Source organism: Cyclopterus lumpus, chromosome 6, assembly GCF_009769545.1.
Source record: "Cyclopterus lumpus isolate fCycLum1 chromosome 6, fCycLum1.pri, whole genome shotgun sequence".
NCBI lineage: Eukaryota > Metazoa > Chordata > Actinopteri > Perciformes > Cyclopteridae > Cyclopterus > Cyclopterus lumpus.
This window is the reverse complement of record NC_046971.1, coordinates 26410843-26437434: the sequence shown is the minus strand read 5'-3', so window position 1 is coordinate 26437434 and position 26592 is coordinate 26410843. Positions and strand designations below refer to the sequence as shown.

General features: G+C 45.4%; 1 protein-coding gene across 1 annotated transcript; it reads left to right on the top strand.

The window, feature by feature from the left end:
- The first annotated feature begins 350 nt into the window (after positions 1-350).
- pard6a (par-6 family cell polarity regulator alpha) lies at positions 351-22466 on the top strand. Its single transcript, XM_034536133.1, has 6 exons — positions 351-793; positions 5311-5533; positions 19042-19331; positions 20155-20280; positions 20434-20633; positions 21228-22466. Exons 1-6 carry the CDS (start codon positions 731-733, stop codon positions 21559-21561), a joined length of 1236 nt encoding a protein of 411 aa, XP_034392024.1. The 5' UTR covers positions 351-730; the 3' UTR covers positions 21562-22466.
- Positions 22467-26592: the final 4126 nt, after the last annotated feature.

Sequence of the window (26592 nt, the reverse complement as noted above, 5' to 3'; positions counted from 1 at the left end):
CCAGCGTCATGCCCCGCCCCCTCGCTGTGTCCTCCAGCGTCATGCCCCGCCCCCTCGCTGTGTCCTCCAGCGTCATGCCCCACCCCCTCGCTGCTCCGCTATGTCCTCTGGCGTCATGCCCCGCCCCCTCGCTGTGTCCTCCAGAGTCATGCCCCGCCCCCTCGCTGCGTCCTCCAGCGTCCTGCCCCGCCCCCTCGCTGTGTCCTCCAGCGTCATGCCCCGCCCCCTCGCTGTGTCCTCCAGAGTCATGCCCCGCCCCCTCGCTGTGTCCTCCAGCGTCATGCCCCGCCCCCTCGCTGTGTCCTCCAGAGTCATGCCCCGCCCCCTCGCTGCTCCGCTGTGTCCTCCAGCGTCGCCAGGTTAGAGGAGGACGGGTTACACTGGAGCCTCGCGCTCACATCCCATACTGGATTTACCGGACTCCACCTGTCGCGAGCGCTGTTTAGTTGTTCCCTCTCTCTCTCTGTCCGTGTCGTAACACAGGACCGCACGAGACACACAACAGGAGCGAGACCTGGCCGTTTCTTCTTCCTTTTTCCTTCAAACAAGTCCGCTCGGAACACGGACACGTTAACACAGCTTCGGCTCTGCTCGCCTGCTTGACGTTTTGATTTCCTTTTTTTTTTTTCTGTCCGTTTACCCGAGGACAGGGGAGGGAACAACAACCATAATTCCGGTGGATGTTTTTTATCCGCAGTGCCTCAGCCAAGCAGCCAACCGGGGGAGCAGAATGTCAAGGCAGCACCGGACGCCGTTAAAACTCACCGACAACGTGGTGGAGGTCAAGAGCAAAGTGAGTGTCGGGCGAACGGGTTGTGTTCGTCTGTTAATGTAAGGGGGCAGCGAGAGGACCGGGTTCCGGTGCTGCATCCCGCTCTCCGCCCGGTGCACACCGACAACAGGACGACATTAACCTTCGGCTGTCGGTCGGATAAGATGGGGCGACGTGACGTCTTCTCCCAGCGCTCGCCCCCCGGACACACGGACACCCGCGCGGACGTGTGACCGTTCGACGCCGCTAATTATATCCTGGATGAATGAAAGGGCGGTGTGCGGCCCGAGCGCGTCTACCGTGGGCTACACTAGCAGCAGGCTACCCGAGCCGCCGCTCCGTGTCAATGCCGCATTTGTTCCGTCGTCCGTCCCCCAACACCGACTCTGCATTCAGCCTCCGCGCTCCGGTCCTCTCGCAGCCTCTCTCAGTGGCACCCCGCCTGTCCCCGTTAGCGCTACTTGTCCCATTGGGTACTCACGTTAGCTTCTTCTTAACGGTGTCCTGACTCCTCACGTACGCAGTTTACAAAGGATACTAGTCTGTAGTTTAAAGCATACTTTATTTGAGCGTTTACTTTTTATTTTTTTAGACGAATCTTCCACTAATTGAAAAAAAAATAATAATAACAGGCTGCAACTTTGCATACATAAGGTGCACGCGTACCATTCAAAACACGGTGTGGGTCGCGCGTGACAGGTCAGATAGAGCTTTTTAAGAGTTAAGTTAATAAACAGTCTCGAGCTCCTTCATTTGAATGGATTCTCACTTTGTGTTTTCATGGCTGCTCATTGGGAGACCCACATGTCTTTTGACAATATTGCCCCCCTCATAAAGACGCACATGCCAGCAATACATGAAGTACTGAGAGCAGCTACAGCAATAATACAAAAAAACATCATTACACTTATTACATTAATAATGCACGGCTGTGGAATGAAGCATTCTTCACAGGCCTACTTTAACACCATTTTAATGACGTTCCCACTGTAATGAGGAAAACGAATGGTCAGCAGGTTTTGCAGCTAGAATAAAACTAGATGATGTGTAGCTAGCTTCCGTATCTTAAACAAGAACACGGCTGTCAACACACATTCTGCACAACTTGTAGGAAAGAGTGGATTCATGTCTTCAACATACTGAAAAAGGAAGTGGGGGGGGGAGAGAGACTCCTGACCTCTGCAAGAACTCCCCTCAAAAAAGGAATAACAGTTTAGTTTCAGCCAAGAGTAATGAAGGGCGGGATTCCCTTTGTCATTCCATGCGCAACAGGACGAGAACCGCGTGTTGTCTTTGGTGAATAGATTAGTATTTTAAGGTGTTGATGAATCCCCCCCCCCCCCCCCTACATTGAGGCACTGGTGAAGAGCATGCTGAAGATCTGGACCCCAATGAGGAGTGGATTTGTGATGAGCTCAACCGAGGGCCCAGGATACGATGAGGGGGCGAGAGACAGAGTGTGACAGTTTGCCCTGAAATCACAGCTGACGGCAACCATGTTGGTAGCAAGTTTGACAGACGACATGATTGGCTAATCGGAGGTCATGGGAGATCTGGTTGGCTCAACAAAAAGAGTGCTGATTAGCTGTTTTTAAGAATAGAATACCGAACATCAGTGCTTTGTAAAGCTGCTGTACTATTCTCAGTCAACATGTCAGTTTTCAGGAATCATTCGGACGACAGGGGGCGAATAGAATCCAATGAAATTATGAAAACAAACCTTTCAACACTTGCAGGATCAGCATCCAAAGGGCCAAGTTTTCAGAATTTGAAGGGGATTACTTCATCAGCTTACCTCCGTTGCTGATATGAGACACCGACACACACAGTCAGACCTACACACACTGTCTGCTGTGGTCTGTTTCAAATGTGTATGTCTGAACTGCTGACCGTCATCTCCCTCTCTGTCTCAGTCTCTCCCTTTTTGTGTCTGTCAAACACTTGCGTCACTTGACCGCCCCAGCTTCTTGACCGGGAACAGTGTGTTGCAGGGGGGGGTGTAAAATACTAATTTTTGTGAGTAAAATAGCCCAACACATGGTTCATATATATACCTTCATATTTATTTATAATCAGAATCAGCTTTATTGGCCATGTGTGCACATTACTCCGGTTACACGTACGCTCTCGTTGTACATACATTTAATTTACAAATAACAGGATAAATATAATGATGATACATTTTCTGATTTTGCTGCTTTAAAATAAAAGCTTTTGAAACACAAATTAACAGGAGTATGTTATGTCAAGTTAAGTCTCACCCTGAGGTCAAGTCTGAGTTTAATTATCTGAGTGGAGGCAGAGCCTGCCGTCTTCCTGCAAACGGTCTTAGTTCTGCTGTGTAATTGTCTAATAATTTGGAGGGAATTGAGGAATTGGTCAGCAGCCGAAAACACTATAAATTCATAATAATTTTTTCATCATCATCTGAATCAGACAGGCGGTCTGTTCCATTGTAGCATTAATTAATGGCTCCATTGACACGTGCGCAGCTCTGCACACCAACACAGTGAGTGAGACAACGTTCCTGTCAAACCATTTACATAATAACATGAAGCCGCCTTTCCCTATAATAATCCACTTAACTAGACCGGAGTATTTTCCAATGTTGTAATTAGCTCCCCACCCAAGACAAAATGTTTCCTGTGTGCTATACAATTACACCTCTGCCTTTAACAATTGTGACGTAAGTTACAAACCCCGAGTATAAACAAAGCCGTGTGAAATTATGAAACACTTTGAGAGTGCACACGGTGACCTGTAAAACACAGACTGCCTGTCCTGCCAGCTCCAGAGAACAATAGGTGTATTAACACCTGGAATGGACAAACCCAGCATATGTCCTGCTAGCAGCTGTCGATGAAAGATGCCTTTATTTTTCCTTGAGCTGAGGGACCGGCCCGACTTGACAGTCAGACCAATGCCGGGTTACACAATATTTTTGACAGCTGAAACGGTCAGTGTCCCAATATAGAGTTATAAAGACTAGCTGTGACATGGCCGAGAGACATGACAGACTATCCGACAGATCTATAGATCCCAATGTGCACTCTTTTATTCAGTTTGTTGCTAATTTGTTATTAATCCCTGATGTTTTGCTTCTGTTTTACAAGATTATACTTGAACATATTATGGTAACGTTATAATTTACCTTCAGCCTCTACTCATTTCTAACTGAATCGACTCTTGAACGCATCATGATGTAACTAAACGCAACCTTCGTACGTTAGCTGTTAGCTCTGTCATTTAGCCAAGAAGCTGACTGGCGGCTAACGTTAACTCGCTCTCCTCCTGACGACTTCAGCGCAGGTACACAACGTAGAGCTTCTACTCGCGAGCCCCCGGCTGAGCGCCGCTGTGTTGGAGTTTTCCCAGGAAAACGAGAGGGTCGCCTCCCTGCGCCTACGGGTTGTTTGTGCTTATGCACCCAACAGCAGTATCCAGCCTTCTTGGAGTCGGTGGAAGGGGTCCTGGAAAGGGCGCCGCCGCCCCTCCATAGTTCTCCTGGGAGACTTCAACGCTCACGTGGGCAATGACAGAGAAACCTGGCGGGGCGTGATTGGGAGGAACGGCTTGACCGATCTGAACCCGAATGGTGTTTTGTTGTTGGACTTCTGTGCTGGCTACAGTTTGTCCATAACGAACACCATGTTCGAACATAAGGTGGCTCATAAGTGTACCTGGTACCAGAACACCTTAGGCCGGAGATCAATGATCGACTTTGTAATCGTATCATCTGATCTGCGGCCGTATGTCTTGGACACTCGGGTGAAGAGAGGAGCAGAGCTGTCAACTGATCACCACCTGGTGGTGAGTTGGATCAGATGGCGGGGGACTCGGCTAGAGAGACCTGGCAAGCGTAGTAGTGAGGGTGACACGCCTTCTCAATGTCGCATGGGGGTCGGGAACAGTGCCCATGGACTGGTAGACCGGGGTGGTGGTTCCCATCTTCAAGAAGGGGCACCGGAGAGTGTGCTCGAACTATCGTGGTATCGCACTGCTCAGCCTCCCGGGGAAAGCTTATGCCAGGGTGCTGGAGAGGAGGCTCCGACCGCTTGTCGAACCTCAGATTCAAGACGAACAGTGCGGATTCCGTCCCGGTCGTGGAACAGTGGACCAGCTCTTTACCCTCGCAAGATTACTGGAGGGGTCCTGGGAGTTTGCCCAACCAGTTTACATGTGCTTTGTAGACCTGGAGAAGGCTTTCGACCGGGTCCCTCGGGGGTTTTTGTGGGGGGTGCTGCTGCAGTAACAAAACACAAACTGAAAAGACAACGAGTGTAACTGGCAAAAAGCCACAAAGCAGCCTCCACAATGATGTGGAGGGATCGGAATCATCTGTAAAGTCTCATATTCATGCACTACTTTATTGCCTTTTTACGTATTTATTCGTACGGGTGCTTCTTGCACAAGGCCTCGTGGTGTTCAAATGAAATCATAAACTGTAAATGTCCATTATACAAGTCCATCCTAAACTGAGGAGCAGCTGAGGGGGAAGGAAGCACCGTTTTCACGCCAACTTTCGTTGTCTCCTCCAGTTCGAGGCGGAGTACCGCCGCTTCGCCCTGAAGAGGAACGGCCCCGGCGGCTTCCAGGAGTTCTACCGCCTCCTCCAGACCATCCACCGCATCCCCGGCGCCGATGTGATGCTGGGATACGCCGACGTCCACGGGGACCTGCTCCCCATCAACAACAACGACAACTATCACAAGGCCCTGTCGGCGGCCAACCCGCTGCTCCGCATCATCATCACCAAGAAGGGTAAGACCATCGAACCCTCGCTCTCCCAAACAACCGGCTGCTCTACCTGTCGGCGCTCCGTGTGTGTGTGTGTGTGTGTGTGTGTGTGTGTGTGTGTGTGTGTGTGTGTGTGTGTGTGTGTGTGTGTGTGTGTGTGTGTGTGTGTGTGTGTGTGTGTGTGTGTGTGTGTGTGTGTGTGTGTGTGTGTGTGTGTGTGTGTGTGTGTGTGTGTGTGTGTGGCTGGAGGGGAAGGTTCCTTGTTCTCCACATCAAACAGGATTTATTCTTTCAACATAACGCCACCTGATGATTTTCTGCTTTCATGCAGCTTTTCATGCAGCTCTGGGACGGCCCTGTGAGTTGCTTTTTTTCCTATTTTTTTTCTTCTTCTTTTCTTTCCATTTCTACTTCATTAGACGGTAAAGAGAGGTGGAACAGAGACACTGTCAGACATCACTTCAGAGTTTGTGTTGGAGAACATCGGCGAAGGGATAAATCACTATTCTGTTCGGCTTTGAAAAATCTTTCTTTTCTTTGGAAAGAGCGGTTTCCATTCATTTCATTATTCGAGAACTTGTTGTCTTAGAACACAGCTTAAGAACTGAGCGTGGTGGTTGAAATCCGGATAAAGCGAGTGGACCTTGAGCTCAGAACATTAATTATGAACAGAAGATTGACCAACTTAGGTTTCCTTTTCTAACCGCACTTCATAGTGGGCTGTGCTTACTGGAGGGATATTCCCTTCTGGCCCAGACTTTTCCAAAGATCTTAATCTACAAATCAATTAGCAGAATTTCTTCTATAGACTTTTATTTTGAAAGATGTATCCGCAGTATACAGCCTGTATTGTTTTGACAATTGTAAATAATTTCAAATATGAAAGGGTAGCACATATTTGTTGTTTTTAGTGTATGCAAACAAAAAACAGTCTTTTGCCAGCAGGCCGCTGTTCGTGCCCGCTGTAAACCGAGAAGTCAACATTTATACATTTTTTCACGTAACTTCCGTAGTTATTTTAACTCAAATTACGACCTTTTCCTAAAATTGAGCTGTTTTTTGGATAGCCTGAAATGTGTTTTAAAAACAAACCGGTGCAGCGTCGTCGACTCGTTGAGTTTTACCCGAAATCCTATGAAAGTAGGCGGGTGGTCAGCTTTGAGTCTGTTGTCATTTAAGTAGATGATAATGAGGTTACAAAAAAGTAATGTGCTGAAAATAGCTTTTGTTAATCTAGAGATAACATGCATTTTTATTTTTCCCCTGCATCAACCAAGCGATTGGTTGGGTAGATACATTTTCTTTGGCAATATGACTTGTGATTGGGACATTTTGGGTTTGTTCTCGTGAATGTTGATCACTGACGGTGTGGAAAAGACTATAATGAGGAAAATAATATGCCGCAATAGAGATTATCAAAAGTTAACGATATACTCTAAGAACACATTTGTCCTGGATTGATTTCAACATTACTTCTCCTGGCCAGTGAGTATTGCATTAATAATAATAAAAACATAACCTTCTCCACATTCAGAGAAAGTAGTTTGCAACTTTCTCAGAAAATAATGATGTTAGCCTGCCTGACCATTTACCCCTCGGAAATACTGTTTGTTTGATTTTAATAAAGAATTCATAATTCTGTGGCACGTGACGGATGTTTATGTTGGCTGGGATGAAACACATAAACCTCCCCACCCATCTTCTGCTCCTGCTCGGTTCTTCCGTCGCGTATTACCCGTCCTGCATAATTCATGATGTCACAATGCTAATCGGCTGCTCAGCGGGCCGCCATTGTTGCCACAGAGTCCCAGACAGCTGCTGGTTTAATCAGATTAAGTCGGCGGTGTGCGAGAGAGTGAGGGAGAGGCGGAGACGTGCACTTTGGTGTTCACATCCTGTTTGCATGCTGCGAGCTCCTCGGCCAAAGCATTGGAGAACTGTTGCAGAAATCCCAAACCGTACAAATCTTAAGCTTGCGCAAGTTGCATTAGGAATAGTGGCGTAATTCAATCTCCGTTGGGCTTTCCCAGCTAGCTTGCGCTAGGATGAGGACGTGAAATCTCACTCAGCCGATCACTTCATCTTTCATCCTAGAAGTGTGATCCCGTTTAGAGCGTCACAGCCACGTGAGTAGACTGACCCAGGGGGAACAATCTGGGCTACATGCAGAGTATAGCATAACAATAGTGACAATGATACTTTGTATTTATTTATTTAATTTGTTGTTTTTCCCAGATTATATCGCTGTCGACTTAAATACTTTTTCCCTGTTGCATTATCAGGAGGTTCTCTCCGACCGCTTTGGAACATATCGGGATGCTGCACATTCAGCGGGTTCCCTCCCTCTCTGCCCGCGCCCCTTCCCCTCGCTCGGTCCTCCAACTCATGTTACTTTGCTTCATTCCCTGCCACCTTCACGGCGGTTCTCTTTGTGTTTGTGTGCACGTGTGCGCCTGTGAGAGAGGGAGAGAAAGTGATAGCAGCCCATCTGCTGTTGCAACCCATTAGCCACTGAGTGGGATTATCTTACTCTAAAAGAATTCATCAATCATATCAGCTCCACTCACAGCCGTGTGTGTGTGTGTGTGTGTGTGTGTGTGTGTGTGTGTGTGTGTGTGTGTGTGTGTGTGTGTGTGTGTGTGTGTGTGTGTGTGTGTGTGTGTGTGTGTGTGTGTGTGTGTGTGTGTGTGTGTGTGTGTGTGTGTGTGTGTGTGTGTGTGTGTGTGTGTGTGTGTGTGTGTGTGTGTGTGTGTGTGTGTGTGTGTGTGTGTGTGTGTGTGTGTGTAATGTAAAAAGGTCTGAAAGGATTACATGGAGGAGGGTGATGTCTAATACACAGTGTGTGAATCCATCTGCAACAGTGCTGCAGGGGTCGCCCGGGTAACGGTCTCATCCTGTATTACTATTACTATGGTAGCCATGGTGACAGTTCTGCAAGAGTGCTACAGTGGCAATTATGGTAACAGTCACAACCTGTAATAGTATCACAGTGTACGACAGTTATGAATAATTAGTAGTAGGCATGGACCACGATCCAGACCTCCACAATCCATGAAAAAAGAAGGAGGAAGAGAGGAGGGGGGGTAGGGGGGCATCAGCAGGGCCATGGCATCACGAAAGAGGCCGGACCAATGAGGTCGGCCTTTAAGGCAGGAGGCACAGAGAAGGAGGCAGGGCCATTGGGAAGGAGGTCAGGTGTAGGCCAGAGGCTGGATGCAGGAAACAGGGGCAGGGACCCAGGACCAGCTTCAGATACCTCCAGGTCCAATGGACCCTCTGAGACGTGAAGTCACAAAGACTCCAGGGAGGAAGCAGAGTTAATAAGGTGTAATGGAGAGATGTAAATTCATCCATAAGGAGAGAGAGAAGAGGAGATAGGTGCTCAGTGTATCCTAAAACATCCCCCAGCAGCCTATAAGCCTATAGCAGCATATCAAGGGGCTGGACCTATAAACGTATAGAAGAATGCATTTCTATAATGCATCTCTATCTTGAGTGGCAGCACCCCCCACCCCTAATGACTCCCCCCCCCCGCCTGGCTGTGAACTTCTGAAAATATCTAGTGTACGACATGAGAGGAGGGAGGAGGCCAATCAAATATTTATACCAGAGAAGCAGGGAGTGGAGGAGAATCTGTAGATGAAGTGGTTATCCGTCTCCGTCTCCGTCCCCCCCAATCATTCTATTAAGTATCGCTATGGATACTTGGAGCATCAATAAAGACAATCACTCAGCTAATTGTTTGGCTAATTGCACTATTTGTATACATACAAGTATAATAAAACAATGTTGAGAATTTTCTCAATTGTCTTTTTTTTTCTCAAAATTTTTTACAAAAATGAACGGATAGGAGTATCGATAAGGACCAAACCGATAATCAGTACGGCATCGATGAACTCCAAACGATACCCATCCCTCATCCAACTGGCTAGCTCATCGGCGCCGCTCTGCACACATATGTTCAGTCACCGCTGATAACGCCGCAAAAGCACACCGCCCGTAATATAACATATATATACAAAAAAAAGGCATTTTTACATTTTACTACCTCAAATATAATAAGTAAAATATTTCAGAAATGCTGAATTATGACTCGTTTGCATTTACAATCCCCAAAACCATTGTATTGATCAGCCAATAAGTAATGAGGAAAACAAGCTTCTTTTTTTTATTTATGTAACACTCACCGATGACTCCTCATCCGAGTCAAAAGACAGACAGACAAGCGACAGGAAGCTCTCCAAACTTTTGATTTCCTCACTGCAAAGCCCAAAGGGAAGTTCGTGAAGGGTCAAATTACCACACTCCTCGTCCTACAACAGTTACTAAGAGGAGCGGGGGGTGGATTCAGGGGATGTTATGGTTGGTTTTGGTACATTTTGGGGTTTTGGAAGTAATTCCGGTAAAATTCCCCGATTCTCGAGACCCAATTTGAATTAAAAAATAAGACAATAATTGAGGAAATATAATTTTTATGTTGTTTTTTGTGGTCCCTTTAGAAAACTATGCATGTTTACTGCTGCAGGGTCTGACTATCTGGTCCGCTCAGTCCTGGTTCTGGTTCACCACCGTGCTTCCCTTCCCTCCAGCAGACCCAGCAATACGAAGCCTGTCATTATATTTCCCAGTTGTTGTTGTTGTTGTTGTTGTTGTTTATGAGGTACGGGTTAAGCCCACGCCCCTCACAGCATGAAGTGTGTCCTCCGTCTCGTGCCAAGGCCTCTCTCTCTCCCATTGTAGACCTGCGCTGGATTCAGCCATATGGCAGCCTACTGGGCTCCAGATGGTGGGCACTACGGAGGAGCCTGATCTGACACACACACACACACACACACACACACACACACAGGCTCATGACAGCTGCAGATCATATGAGATCCTTTCAGATACAGGTCAGACAGTCTGTCGATGAATCAACCAGCACCCGGTGTTTCATCCAGGCAGCAGTGGTTTCATTTATTGTTCTCAGCGTCTGCCGAGGATGAGCGGCCTTCATATCAATAAACTCAGCTCCAAAACGTATAACATATAAGTATTTCACTATGTTTACTTTAATATTCCCCGAGCTCGGGAAATGCAGATCTTTATTGACATTATGCGTATCTGTTATCAAGCTTTTTGGGTCCACAGTGGGTAAATATACAGCCGAACGTGGCACACACATAACACATACACACACCTCCTAATATTTGTATCTTTATGAGAGTCCTTCTTTATTAGCATTCGTTAGCTATCCCCCTAAACCTAACAGACAACTTTAACCCTCCCCCTAGAGATCCAACCAATCGCTGCTTGAAAAGGTGAAGACCGGGTAAAAGGTGAAGACTCGTGATTGGTCCATTGCAGAGTAATAAACATGTCATGTCTTTGACATTCCCAATGCACGTCTGTGTTTACGTCCAACTCCTTGCTACAGAGCCCGGTAATAAAGTTCTCAAAGCACATCAGTTTATGTGAATGTGATGATGGTGTTAAATAGGCAGCTGAATGGAGTCGTTTACCATGTCAGTAAATATCGTATCGTTACATAATGTCATATTGTGTTTTCATTTTGACGCTCAATATGCGAATGCACACGCGGCCGAGTAAACACAGGCAGATGCAGCGCTGCAGGGTTACAAGAGCGTCTGGAGTAATGTCCTATATATTAGTAGATTTCTGTACGTTTATGGATCTACACATTTTCTTGTAAATCCGTCACAATAAAAGCCCCCCGTTATTTTGTCAATTTAAAAGCTTTCATTTTGAACATTAATACAAAACTAATTCTCTTATCAGTCACATCACATGAATCCAGCTCAAGTTCTGTTGGGGGTGACTAATGATGGAGACTATTTGTCCAGACCTGGTCTTCAAAGCGGCCTCAGAGCTGCCCACTTGAGGACCGGGTCACCCGATGCACATGGCAGTGCCACATCCCAACGGGGCACACGGAGATGAACCCACATTCACGTGGTGAAACGCTGCTGTACCGGGACACTTTACAGAATATTTTGGGTTTGGACTGCCGTTCGCCTTTTGTTTACGATGACGCCGTCAAGATTAGATCAGAAATCTAGGAACATAGACATCAGAACGAGGCTGTCGGTTTACACGGGGTTATCACGTGAATCCGACTGTGGGGGTCTCTCCGTACTGAGGGTCCGGGTTGAAATGAGGAGGCCTAGAATATCGCTCTAGTAGTGTGTGTGTATGTGTGTGTGTGAGAGAGAGAGAGAGAGGGGGCTTAGCAGCGTCTGTGCCTCCGGGGCTTCAGTCTGGTCCTTCTCTGCTGCGCTTCTGTCTGCCTTGTCAGAAAACACACACACATTTCATGTGATGTGCGCGAGCCGGGTGCGTTGGCTCTAGCGTTACCGTCACTCCCTGTTGCTCGATACCATTTCTCCTAATGAAGTGTGTGTGTGTTTGTGTGTGTGTGTGTGTGTGTGTGTGTGTGTGTCAAATGCTTTGAGAGGAATGCAGCAGGTCAGGTATTTGTCTCCAGCCTTCACTTTGTTTGCTCTTCTTGTCCAACTAAAAGCCCCGGTATGAAGTGTGTGTGTGACATGTGTTTTCATGCCTTGTCACAAGTAAAGTAAAGGTAGTTTCATTGGAGCGTTGCTGCCTGGTCTGAGTGACGACGGTTTTTATAACCAGTGTTTGTACCTGAAGCACGAATAGTTTACAGTTGCCTTTGCCTAAGCGCTCTCATTATCTACCGTTAGTTAATCTGTGTGACTCCACTGACATCACAGACTGAACCCCGGGGACGCACAAAGACATTTACTGTACGCATGGTTCTGCATCGTGAATCTCAATCTTTGTGCGCACATACACGATCGCGAGTCCAGGCCCCATTTCACCTCTTCCACTGGGTCCATTAACAGGGCAACCATGTGCAAAATAAGTCTGATGAAGCTCAGACTAGTTAGTTGTTGATTAGTTGTGCTAACTGGAGGCCTGAAGCTATAGGAGAGTCTGTTTATTGGATTTAGGGACGAGGAAACAACTCGTATAGTTTGGTTTCTTACCTCCCCGTGTAAGAGGGGACTAACACTGATCTGCGCCTGTAAGCTATTATGGGGATATAGTTTATCAAACGTCAGAACAGTAATGAGTTTGTAGTACTGGCATCAAAAGAGGGTTTACAAAGTAGCTCTCAGATAGAATACAAAGTGCATGAAGAACCAAAGGAGAATGAATAAAAACAATAAAGCTCAGCACACAAAAGCATTCAAATGGACCTTAAATCAGCATAATTGCAATCGCAAATAAGTTGTGATATCAACTAAACGCGCTCATTACTCGGTAGAGGATGTAATGACATGTTAGTCATGTTCCTTTCAATTCAATTCAGTTTATTTTGTATAGCCCAATATCACAAATTACAAACTCCCCTCAGAGGGCTTTACAATCTGTACACATACGACATCCCTGACCTTTGACCTCACATCGGATCAGGAAAAACTCCCCAAAAATAACCTTTGACAGGGAAAAAAGGGAAGAAACCTTCAGGAGAGCAACAGAGGAGGATCCCTCTCCCCGGATGGACAGATGAATAGATGTCATGTGACCAGATGAACAGAGTTAGAGTTACATAAACACATTACATGAATATGACAATGTATGAATGGAACTCCAATCCATGAAACAGAAGGAGGTAGAGAGGAGGGGGGGGGGCATCAGCAGGGCCAATGGGAGGCCGGTTCACCAAACATCAGACACCTCCAGGTCCAATGGACCCTATGAGACGTGAAGTCACAACGACTCCGGGGAGGAAGCAGAGTTAATAAGGTGCAATGGAGAGATGTGAATTCATCCATAAGGAGAGAGAGAAGGACTACATTCCCTGCCATGCTAATGTAGTCCTGCTTGCCACATAGCTGACATTGTGAAGTTAAGAGCCCTCTGTTCAGGCGTCATGCATGTCGCACACAACAGGCTGTTGGTTAGTGAGGCGTTCATGAAGACCCAGCAGAAACTCTTTGAGGCGGGGGTCAAAGAGCAAAACATTTAGATCAAGCTCCTCTTTTATGGAACCAGCTTCCACTTTCAGTCTGGGAGGCAGACACAGTCACCTCATTTAAGAATACACTTAAGACTTTCCTCTTTAATAGTGCTTATAGTTAGGGCTGAATCAGGTTTGCCCTGGTCCAGCCCCTTGATATGCTGCTATAGGCTTATAGGCTGCTGGGGGATGTTTTAGGATACACTGAGCACCTATCTCCTCTTCTCTCTCTCCTTATGGATGAATTTACATCTCTCCATTGCACCTTACTAACTCTGCTTCCTCTCCTGAAGGTTTCTTCCCTTTTTTCCCTGTCAAAGGTTATTTTTGGGGAGTTTTTCTTGATTCGATGTGAGGTCAAAGGTCAGGGATGTCGTATGTGTACAGATTGTAAAGCCCTCTGAGGAGAGTTTGTGATTTGTGATATTGGGCTATACAAAATAAACTGAATTGAAAAATAGATTCTGACTCCAAGCTGCTCTGGGATTCTTACATCGTTGGCTCATTGTGGCCAATTCTTTATTTTTGGATGAACATTCTTTGTTAAACATTTTGTTAAACTTTTTCATCTCTGGTGGTTTAGTTTAGTTTTATTGTCTCCAGGTTGTTTCCTAATGCCAACAGGTCAGAAACAGCCTGTCTGGAGGGACCCGTTCCATTTAAACAGGCAGCAAACAGCTCCTTCCGTGCTCTTCACGTGCTCCAACTAAGCCTGCTCCGCTTTTGGTCACACCCCGATCAATGACATCACAGCAGGGGGTTTACCCTCAGCTGGCACAGGCAGATATTATTCAAATAGTTATGCGGAGGCTAATGACTGACAGGTTGGTTTGTTTGGCTCTGGATTCATAGCAACACGGCAAAACAAGAGACACATGTCGGTCTGTGCTGCCTTTGATGCCCAGTGAGATGTTCTAAAACAGGGGCTGGGTTTTGACAGTTTATTAGTACAATAAAAACTAATTATTGAAATAATGGATAGAAAAGGAATCAGTGCATGCTGCTTTCTGACGAGAAAAGAAAGTATCTTTTCGTGTGGTTTGTCCACTCTTTGTAGGTTTCTGCCAGTCTTCAGGTTTATCCCGAGCCAAGGAGAACCAGGGCCCTATTTTTGGAATAGGTCCTGTATTGAGAAAGAATGCGGCAGATGCTCACAAGTCATTTTATGCAAGTCAAGTATCAAGTATTTGAGCTTGAGTCCAAGTCCCAAGTCTAAATCAAGTCTCCTGTGGTTGTAATGAGCGTATTGGTAATCTGGTTTCTGTCTGCTTTGTTCTTCCAGTAGTGACGTTTAATTGGTAACATTCCCATAAAAAAACCTACTGGAGTTTGTAAACGTTAAGTTACGCAAATTATACAAATTCTGTGAAAGAAACCGTTTCACAGCGCTGTGCCGGGCCCAAAAAGAAACCCTCTGGATTAGGAAAGCTCGCCGCCTGGTTTGTTCTGTGACTCCAACAACCTTACGTGTATCAAGTGAAACAGATGTACACAATGTACAGCCAACGGTTGGTTGATTGGTTGTCCGAGTCACATCTGGAATGGAATAAAGTTCAATTCAATCGGACCCGATCATCCCTGTCAATACAGCACACAGAGGTACTTCCAGATGCTCCCGAGGCCGTCGCTCACACGGTTCCCTGCCAGTAAAAACCCCAGTGTGTCATCGGAGGAGACCAAAGGTCATCTGCTGCAGAACAACAAGGATGGGATTAGAGATTGAGATGGAATCTGTTGGGGTTTAATCTGCTTCTGAACCAAAGGTCTTTGGTATTAATCTTGGATCAGTCAGGCAGGTTGGTGAGGGCTGCAGTCTGAGCTGAAGGAACCACACAATACAACAATCATGTTCTAATAGTGGTGGGAGAACATGAGTTCATGGTTTAACGAGCATCAATAACCAACATACAAGAGTAAGATGTGACTTGGTATTATTAGTTTAAAGTTGTAGTTCATATACGTGTTAGTAGTTGTTGTAGTGCTGATTGTAGCTTCACTGGGGACATTTGAGCGGGATGTGTTTTTTCAGGAGTAGTAGAGGAATATTATTATTAAACATCAGATCCTACTGGTCATCTGATAAGTGCTTGGTGACAGCGCGTCGTCGAGGAGGCTGCGTATGGAAAAATTAACAGAAAGAAAGAGGGAAGGGATGTGTGCATGAGAAAAAAGTGTGAAATTAGAAAATGATGAATGTAGAAATACCCCCCCTCCCAAACAGATATGAAATTTGACTCTGAGGATAATATTTTTGCACCGAATTGTATTAATGGTCCTCCAAACAAACGTGAGGAAAACCGCTCAAATGTACTGTTCCACTTAATTTGATTATAGATAACGCTCTGCTCCGAAGTATGTGGATCCCTTCTGTACTCCTCCACCTCAGAGGTGAGCAGGGTCCTTCAATCAGAGCGGTTCGATTCCCAGCTCTGCTAGCCCGTGTTAATGTGTCCTTGAGCAAGATACTTAATGCCAAAATTGCTCCCCAAGCTGTGTCTACGGTGAATGTTAGTTACTGCTGATGGACAGGTGGAACCTTAGCTCCTCCCATCAGTGTGTGAATGTTAGTTACTGCTGATGGACAGGTGGAACCTTAGCTCCTCCCATCAGTGTGTGAATGTTAGTTACTGTTGATGGACAGGTGGAACCTTAGCTCCTCCCATCAGTGTATGAATGTTAGTTACTGCTGATGGACAGGTGGAACCTTAGCTCCTCCCATCAGTGTGTGAATGTTAGTTACTGTTGATGGACAGGTGGAACCTTAGCCCCTCCCATCAGTGTGTGAATGTCATTTACTGCTGATGGACAGGTGGAACCTTAGCCCCTCCCATCAGTGTGTGAATGTCATTTACTGCTGATGGACAGGTGGAACCTTAGCCCCTCCCATCAGTGTGTGAATGTCATTTACTGCTGATGGACAGGTGGAACCTTAGCCCCTCCTATCAGTGTGTGAATGTCATTTACTGCTGATGGACAGGTGGAACCTTAGCTCCTCCCATCAGTGTGTGAATGTCATTTACTGCTGATGGACAGGTGGAACCTTAGCCCCTCCCATCAGTGTGTGAATGTCATTTACTGCTGATGGACAGGTGGAACCTTAGCCCCTCTCATCAGTGTGTGAATGTAATATTACTGCTGATGGACAGGTGGAACCTTAGCTCCTCCCATCAGTGTGTGAATGTCATTTACTGCTGATGGACAGGTGGAACCTTAGCCCCTCCCATCAGTGTGTGAATGTAATATTACTGCTGATGGACAGGTGGAACCTTAGCTCCTCCCATCAGTGTGTGAATGTTAGTTACTGCTGATGGACAGGTGGAACCTTAGCTCCTCCCATCAGGGTGTGAATGTTAGTTACTGCTGATGGACAGGTGGAACCTTAGCTCCTCCCATCAGGGTGTGAATGTTAGTTACTGCTGATGGACAGGTGGAACCTTAGCTCCTCCCATCAGTGTGTGAATGTCATTTACTGCTGATGGACAGGTGGAACCTTAGCCCCTCCCATCAGTGTATGAATGTGTCTGAATGTTAGTTACTGCTGATGGACAGGTGGAACCTTAGCTCCTCCCATCAGTGTATGAATGTGTCTGAATGTTAGTTACTGCTGATGGACAGGTGGAACCTTAGCTCCTCCCATCAGTGTATGAATGTGTCTGAATGTTAGTTACTGCTGATGAACAGGTGGAACCTTAGCCCCTCCCATCAGTGTATGAATGTGTCTGAATGTTAGTTACTGCTGATGGACAGGTGGAACCTTAGCTCCTCCCATCAGTGTATGCATGTGTGTGAATGTTAGTTACTGCTGATGGACAGGTGGAACCTTAGCTCCTCCCATCAGTGTATGAATGTGTCTGAATGTTAGTTACTGCTGATGGACAGGTGGAACCTTAGCTCCTCCCATCAGTGTATGAATGTGTCTGAATGTTAGTTACTGCTGATGGACAGGTGGAACCTTAGCTCCTCCCATCAGTGTATGCATGTGTGTGAATGTTAGTTACTGCTGATGGACAGGTGGAACCTTAGCTCCTCCCATCAGTGTATGAATGTGTCTGAATGTTAGTTACTGCTGATGGACAGGTGGAACCTTAGCTCCTCCCATCAGTGTATGCATGTGTGTGAATGTTAGTTACTGCTGATGGACAGGTGGAACCTTAGCTCCTCCCATCAGTGTATGAATGTGTCTGAATGTTAGTTACTGCTGATGGACAGGTGGAACCTTAGCTCCTCCCATCAGTGTATGCATGTGTGTGAATGTTAGTTACTGCTGATGGACAGGTGGAACCTTAGCTCCTCCCATCAGTGTATGAATGTGTCTGAATGTTAGTTACTGCTGATGGACAGGTGGAACCTTAGCCCCTCCCATCAGTGTATGAATGAGTCAATGATGTCATGTTGTTTTAAAGCGCTTTGAGTGGTCGGAAGACTAGAAAAGATGTCGTATGTGTACAGATTGTAAAGCCATCTGAGGCAAATTTGTAATTTGTGATATTGGGCTATACCAAATAAAGTGAATTGAATTGAAAAGAGCTGCACGGTGGTGTAGTGGCTAGCACTGTCGCCTCACAGCAAGAGGGCCGTGGGTTCGATTCCCGGTCGGAGCGGTCCTTCTGTGTGGAGTTTGCATGTTCTCCCCGTGGCAGCATGGGTTCTCTCCGGGCTCTCCGGCTTCCTCCCACAGTCCAAAGACATGCTGCAGGTTAATTGATCTCTAAATGTCCCATAGGTGTGAATGTGAGAGTGAATGGTTGTATGTCCCTACATGTGCCCTCGATGGACTGGCGGCCTGTCCAGGGTGTCCCCTGCCTTCGCCCTATGTCAGCTGGGATAGGCTCCAGCGCCCCCGCGACCCTAATGAGGATAAGCGGTATTGAAAATGGATGGATGATGGATGGATGGATGGATGGATGGATGGATTTGAAAAGAGATTAACAGGTCCATTTACCATGCGTGTCAAAGCTGGCCTGCCAGTGTTTCTTTGAGTATTACTGTGATATCGGCACGTTTCAACCACTGAGTCACAATGTCTGTGCTGCTTTTCAAATGAAGGAATAATATTTATCATAAAATACGTTGTTATTTAATCTTCGATATATGTACACGAAAAACATGACATGCATTGGAAATTCAATAGTACAAATTTGGCTATAACCGCCTATGTGCACAAAATATATTTAGTTTTGTACAGATATTATTTAGCCTAGGTTTTAATGATTACAAAGGTGTGTATATATATATATATATATATATATATATATATATATATATATATATATATATATATATATATATATATATATAACGTTTTGGAGCAAGACACGGTAAGTTGACTTGGGTCTTGAGGAGCTGCAGTATTTGTTTATGCACAAACCGAAACCTAAACTGTACATTTAACTTTACAACTTTACTGCTAATTGCTCCAGAAGAAATGGATACATTATCGTAGCTCTATCTCATCATAGACTTACCTAACTTCACGTGTCTTTCTGTTGCGCCACACTTCAGATTAATAACTGCTCCCTCCATCCTTCTGTGTGTCTTCCTTTAGAGGGCGAACCTGTCGTTTTTGCCACCAACTCCCTCCAGAGACGTAAAAAGGGGCTGGGCTTAACCGGACTGCGCACCTCCGTCACAGGCTCCACCCACTCAAGGAGCAGACCGGGGCTCATGATTGGCATGCCGCAGAACTTCCGGCAGATCTCCTCCATCATCGACGTGGACATCTTACCCGAGACGCACCGGCGCGTGCGGCTCCACAAGCACGGCACCCACAAGCCACTGGGCTTCTACATCCGTGACGGCGTGAGCGTGCGCGTGACGTCACAGGGAGTGGAGAAGGTGAGATCAGCTGTTTTCATTTCATTCATCTCTGGAAATATTACATGACATTTTAATAGGGAGGATTTTACTTTTGAGGGCACTTTACCATTATTGCTTTAATGGGAGTAAAAGTCATCACACTAACAGTGACAGTTGTTCCTGCTATTACCTCCTCATATAACTCATACAGGTAAATCTGTCATTTAAAAAAGAGCAGGGTCTTCCTTCAATCAGAGGATCGGTGGTTCGATCCCCGGCCCTGCTAGTCCATGTCTATGCCAACGGTGTATGAATGTGTGTGAATGTTAGTTACTGCTGATGGACAGGTGGAACCTTAGCCCCTCCCATCAGTGTGTGAATGTTAGTTGCTGCTGATGGACAGGTGGAACCTTAGCTCCTCCCATCAGTGTGTGAATGTTAGTTACTGCTGATGGACAGGTGGAACCTTAGCTCCTCCCATCAGTGTGTGAATGTTAGTTACTGCTGATGGACAGGTGGAACCTTAGCCCCTCCCATCAGTGTGTGAACGTGTGTGAATGTTAGTTACTGCTGATGGACAGGTGGAACCTTAGCTCCTCCCAACCGGGATCCCATTAATAAACTAAACTAAACTAACAGTGAGGATTGTGAGCGTGGCTCATTCCAGTGATGTTATCAGTTATCGTTATTATTTTTAATGTGAGGACAACAAAGGTTTCTGCAGTTGTTTATTAAACCAATGCCAGACTCGTACATAAAAAGAAGGTAAACGATATAATAACCGAGTCAAATATTTGTACATGTTGTCTGCCTGCGTCGTAGATTTGGTGTAACATGCAATGTTCTTCCTCTCATCCTGTAGGTCCCAGGGGTGTTCATATCTCGCCTGGTACGCGGTGGGCTAGCAGAAAGCACGGGGCTGCTGGGAGTTAATGACGAGATCCTCGAAGTCAACGGCATCGATGTAGCAGGGAAATCGTTGGATCAGGTAAAGTCGGTGTCTCTGTGGAGACCTGCCACGGGTTAAAGAGGGTTCTTTTTGTTGCTGGTATGCAGGGTTACCAAAAGCTGATATCTTATTGTAAAATGCTGTGCTTTTCCTCACATCATAGTGAAGTCCAATGCCTAACTGTCATTGTAGGTTACAGACATGATGGTTGCAAACAGTCACAACCTCATTGTGACCGTCAAGCCGGCTAACCAGAGGAACAACGTGGTGCATCGCGGGACCAAAACCTCAATGGGCAACTCTGGTTCTGTGGGCTCAGCCGGATCCAACAACTCCGCCCTGTCACATGACTCGCCAAGCCCCGCCTCTCAGAGCAACCCCATCACTGCAAGGTAAGACGGGGTCATGTCGGAGGGTCTGCTTGTCGTCTTGTCATTTCAACAAATTAAAAGCATAACTGTAATTGCAACCCTGTGGCTCACCTGTTTGTACTGTGTTCTTTATGAACGTAGCTGCTAATGATTATTAATATGCGCTCCGTGAACTACAGACCGAGCTACTGCTACTGTTCTATTCCAGCGTTCATTTGCTGCAAGAGTTGTCTGATTAAATGACGTTTTAATATTGTTAATGAAATGGTTGATCAGAACAGAAATATTAACTCATTTGGTATGTATTGAGTGCGCTAATTTCTTTTGACATTTTGTGCAAAACAACTCTTTTGAACATTTTTGAGACATGATAAAACGGTGGCTGAAGGTCTGCAGACCTGTTTTCACCAACCTGGTCAGCTGCTTTCAGTTTAAAAGCTCTGCTAAACCCACTGAACACACACACACACACACACACACACACATATTTCCCTCAGGAGAAGGTGGGGACCAAAGACTGAGCTAAAAGAGGGAGAATATTGGATTTATAATATTCAGATGTAGGATTCTTTTGTACAAAACAAACATAATCATTATTTGCCCTGTCAACCACAGCAACAGCATTGCCGAGGGCGACAGTGATGATGATGATGATGACGAGGACGACGACGGCGACCTCATCCTGGAGAACGACTGCCTGGCGCCCTACGACTCCCACCTGGTAACCAACAGCAACAACACTAACCTCAACAGAGACTCGCCCGGCGGGAGGTCGCACAACCCGGGTGCGGCTCGGCCCCTCCCACAGAGCGTCTCGTTGCCCAATAGCGTCGGAGCGTCCCTGAGTGACAGCTCGACGGCGCTGTCCAATCACAACGGAAACCCCGCCCACATGTCTAGTAGCAGTCAAGAGAGCATGAGAGAGGACGGCAACATAATCACACTGTAGCCACGACGACACTGACAGTCGAAACTATGGGATGTTGCATCCGCACAGTGCGGTTACCAGGACAACGACAGATGGCTGTGCTCCTGCGAGCTTGTCAGCACTAGCTAGTCTCGTGGATCACAGGTTCCACAAGCTACCGGCATTACAACACTGACACTGAGGTAATGTACAGAACAATAATTTATAGTCAACCGAAGGAAATGATTTAAATGCCATAACGTATTAGCCGATCCGCGGAGAGATTATTATTACAAAGCCATAAGTCAGTTTGATGTCAACACGGTATCATCAATCAGAAACCTCCCCATTGACCGGAGGATAGCCGACTGGTTCACCACAACAAGACACTGAAAGAACCGTACGAAGGGCTCTACTCCCAGTGCATTATGGGGATTTTAATCAACAAAGTGAATACTTTTTTGTGCATTTAAATTCAATTGCAAAATGAAATATGTCTGCATTCATCTAGAAAGGAATATGAGTGGTTCTTCACAGCTGCTGTTTACGGTACGGAAAGTTCAGATCCCTGCCGACGCCTGAAGGCATCGGGACACACACAGGTGGATGATTCAGGTTTTGGCCAATCAGAAGTGTTCAGATTTACGAGAGCATGTGATTGGCTGAGAGTGTATGTATTAATCCCTACACCCTCTAATCTATCTATTCCACTTCAGCCGTGTTGCAACATTTGAATATTGCCCAAAATGTTTTTGAAATCACAATGTATAAAAATATATAAGACATGAAACTGGTTGAAACCAGTTCAAAATTAATAGATCAGATTTTTCTATTCTCTAAATCAGCTGTCGAACAATAATCAGGATTCATCTTGTTGGTTTGATTTTCTTTTTGTGTGTGTGTGTGTGTGTGTATATAAATACAAATAAATAATGTTGCATAACACACATTACTTCAAAAAGGGGTGGTCAGTTCTCTGCTATTGTCAGGCTAAGATATAAGATATACCTTCTGGCATTGCAAATATGGAAATAAGTGAACCATATATATATATATATATATATATGTCATATTTGATAATTTCACCAACATTTACTGTGAGAATAGAATGGGGAGGAAATGGGTGACGTGGCGACTGTTTCAATATTTTCACACAAAAAGTACGAGTTTAAAGAGGCAACAAACACACACCATCAGCCTGTCACTCTTATCTGGTGTGTGTGTGTGTGTGTGTGTGAGCCTGTGTCTGAGGAAGTGTGTGTGTGTGCAAGCGTGTGTCTGAGGGTGTGTGTGTGTGTGTGTGCGAGCGTGTGTCTGAGGGTGTGTGTGTGTGTGTGTGTGTGTGTGTGTGTGTGTCTCTCTCTCTCTGTATCTCTCTCTCTCTCTCTGTCTCTCTCTCTCTCTCTCTCTCTCTGTCTCTCTCTCTCTCTCTCTCTCTCTCTGTCTCTCTCTCTCTCTCTCTGTCTCTCTCTCTGTCTCTCTCTCTCTCTCTCTCTGTCTCTCTCTCTCTCTCCCTCTCTCTCTCTCTGTCTCTCTCTCAATCAATGTCACGATTATTGTTTACAAAATAATATCGGCTTCATGAAGCGCAACAGAAGATGTGCAAACGATGATCGGTCAGAAATGAAAGGTCATCGCGCGGCGTTCAGGATGACCTCTGGAGGACCGTCAAAGGACACGTTGAAGATGTCCTTTGACGTCATTACACCTGAACTCCTCTGTGTGGCAAAGTGTCTGCAGGTAGAACGTAGAGCCCTCTTCCACGCAGCGTCCCCAACCCAACCCTTTCCCGTGCCATGCAGAAGGTGTCGTTTGCCCGATTACGTGTGAATGCAGCATGAAGCCACTTGGATCAGTAGATATGAACTGCTGAACACGGCTTATTAAAATGCAGCTCGCAAACAGCCTTTGAAGAAAGTCCCAATTCCACTGATGATGACCCGGATAGGTTTTGATGTCAACCACTACATACACACACACCTTTTTTATTTTGTTCATTTAATAATAATTTACTGTAAACTGTAAATGTGAGATTATGAAGCTTTTCAGTACCTGGGAGACATTTTTAATGTATGAGAACATTTTATAATATGTGTAAAATATGGAGAGTATTTTTCTTATTCGTGTACTTTTAAATTGTATACGAGAGGGTGTGTGTGTGTGTGTGTGTGTGTGTGTGTGTGTGTGTGTGTGTGTGTGTGTGTGTGTGTGTGTGTGTGTGTGTGTGTGTGTGTGTGTGTGTGTGTGTGTGTGAGCGCGTGTGTTCCAGTAGAATAATATAAGATGAAGGATGTCTCTTTTTGCCGAACGGTATTCCCGCGTTCAAGTCGATTTGTAATGAATGCATGCTTCAATGTTCCGATGGATCTTCTGGAGTATTTATTACCCGACATGAAGTGCTATTGGTGAGCATGTCTGCACAGTCGTTCCGAGGTTCACGTGTGCGTACCATGGCTTCTAACTTTAACCATAATTGTATGCATCATTTATCCTTGTGTCCCTTTCAACGAGCAGCGGGTTTGTAAAGATGGAGCCGAGCTTCTGAAAGCAAATCTAATAATGAATGGATAACCTGGGCAATCTGGACCCAACCAATTTGTTTGGTAATGTGCAACATGAATGGACAAAATAAACTGAAAAGGCCTTCTTTACCTGTCATATTCCAGTTGATATTGTGGTTTCTTCTTCATAATACGCTGTGTGTAGTAAAATGATCTCAAGCTCACTTGGGGAGGGGGGAGGGGGAGGGTTAATTTGTTCCCGAGTACACCCCAGCATCAATGAAGCAGTTACCCAGTCTGGTGAGTATCAGGACGTGTTTAGCTTAGCACAACAAATGGGAGCATAGCTAACTAGCTTAGCGCCGACCCCAGTTTGCTGAACGCACCACAGTCACGTGTTGCCAGTTGCACAATAGTTGATGTTTGTACCAGCATCATGACAACCTTTCAGCCTGATTTCTGATTGGCTCAATTGAACTTCTCTGTTCACAGGAAATGAACCGTGCATATGGTGTCTTCAAAATAAACTTCCAATGTAGGTTTACTTACGCAACAAAGCTACTCCGATTTCGGTTTGTTGCGTTAAAACAAGTCAACGTTGACTTGGTTTCACACGTGAAACAAGCGGCGCTCTCCTGGGTGAAAGTCGTGTGTTTGTTTGACGTGTCAGACCTCCCCTCCTGCTCGTCTTACGCTTACTTTCTCGCTCTTTATACAACGTCAGTCTGGCTTGGGAAGTAGCTACCAAGCTACTATTGACATGGTGTTGGCCCTAAATCAGAGCGAGGTCTCCGTGCTAAGCTAGGCTACACATGTCCTGGACCTGGACCTCTTTACTGGACAAGCTGAGACTCATCAGAACATCCGACTGTCCCTTCTTAAATAACGGTCATAAAGGACCCCGAGCTCATGCAACAACGTGTGATCACGTCTCCTAAAAGATTCCTATGAAACCAAACTCTTTTCTCAATTACAATTTGAGGAAGAAATATATTCTCCGGTCGCAGTTTTAAATAAGTCGTAAACTATCAATTCAATTCAGTTTATTTTGTATAGCCCAATATCACAAATTACAAATTTGCCTCAGAGGGCTTTACAATCTGTACACATACGTTGTAAATTGAAACGAACACAACAAATACGCAATAAAACGACTTGGTTATGTTTATGCAACAATAAAACGACTTGGTTATGTTTATGCAACAATAGTACGACGTGGTTATCTAGTGAAACGTCCAACTTTTGCTTCAAATAAGTACATTGGTTATGTTATTTAAGTTACGGAGATAAGTTCAAATAAATCGACATGAACATGTTCGGTTCCACATGAACTGTGGTCTTCTGGGTGAAAGTCCTGTGTTGTTGTTGATGTTGTTGTTGTTGTTGTTGTTGTTGTTGTATAGGAACGTCATTTTGAGGACACCAGGCTGACCTACGAGGCGTGATAGTTGTGAAAGCCTTTACGGGGGGATGCAAAATGGGTCCAGTCCAAGCTTTTATCAAACCAAGGAAGTGCCTTTCTGAGAAAGGATGATGATGATGGACATGAACAATGTCATTTGACGATCAGATTATCGAAAAATAAAGTACCTGTATTATTAAAAGGCCTTATGTGTCATTTGTATTTTTTTCCTTTCTTTCTTCTCCTTTTTCTTTTTCTTTCCTGCCATCTTTTTTTGTTTTACAAAAACTAGAAATATAAACAGCTGGTAAAACTTCCTGTGCGGTGGCTCCAGCAGCACATGTTGCAGACACAACATGCTCATTGACATCATCCTCGCCTCTTTGGGTCTACAGCGCAGACCGCGTCTAAGAAGTGGGCGGAGTCATGGTGACGTCACCTGTTGATTTGTGGACTGATGTTATGAAGCCTCGAGTTCGTCGCCATCTTGTTTTGAACAGAAGTTATCATGTTTGGAATGTGGAGTGACGTAGAGACGTTGTATACGCCTCTGGTAGCAGTAGAGACCTGTCAATCACAGTAGCCCCGCCCTGAAGCATACCCTGCTTTATAGTCTATTTCAATTCAATTCAGTTTATTTTGCATAGCCCAAAATCACAAACTCTCCTCAGAGGGCTTTACAATCTGTACAGGAAAAACTCCCCAAAAATAATCTTTCACAGGGAAAAAAAAAACTGGATGGAGAGCAGGGCCGTTTGTAGGATTCCAAGAAAGGGGGGGCTAAGCCCCAAGGGGAGTGTCACCCTGGTGAACGTGTGAATGTCTTGGGGCCCCTGATATCCATTGTTTCTGACAGTTCATAGATTGGTTCAATCAGAAAGAGTGTGATTTTGCTCTAATTTCAGGGTCATAGTGACATTTTATGCTCATTTGGACACTATCACTGAGATAAAGATGAACTAGTTCAGTGTCAAATATACCATTCAATAGAAAAAAATATGATAATAATCTATATTAATGCAAAGAATAGAGAGACACATTCTGTAACTACCTGGACTTACAGGTAAACCTGAATGTAAGCAGGTAACACTTGTTAACTACAGACAGACACATTCTGTAACTACCTGGACTTACAGGTAAACCTGAATGTAACCAGGTAACACTCGTTAA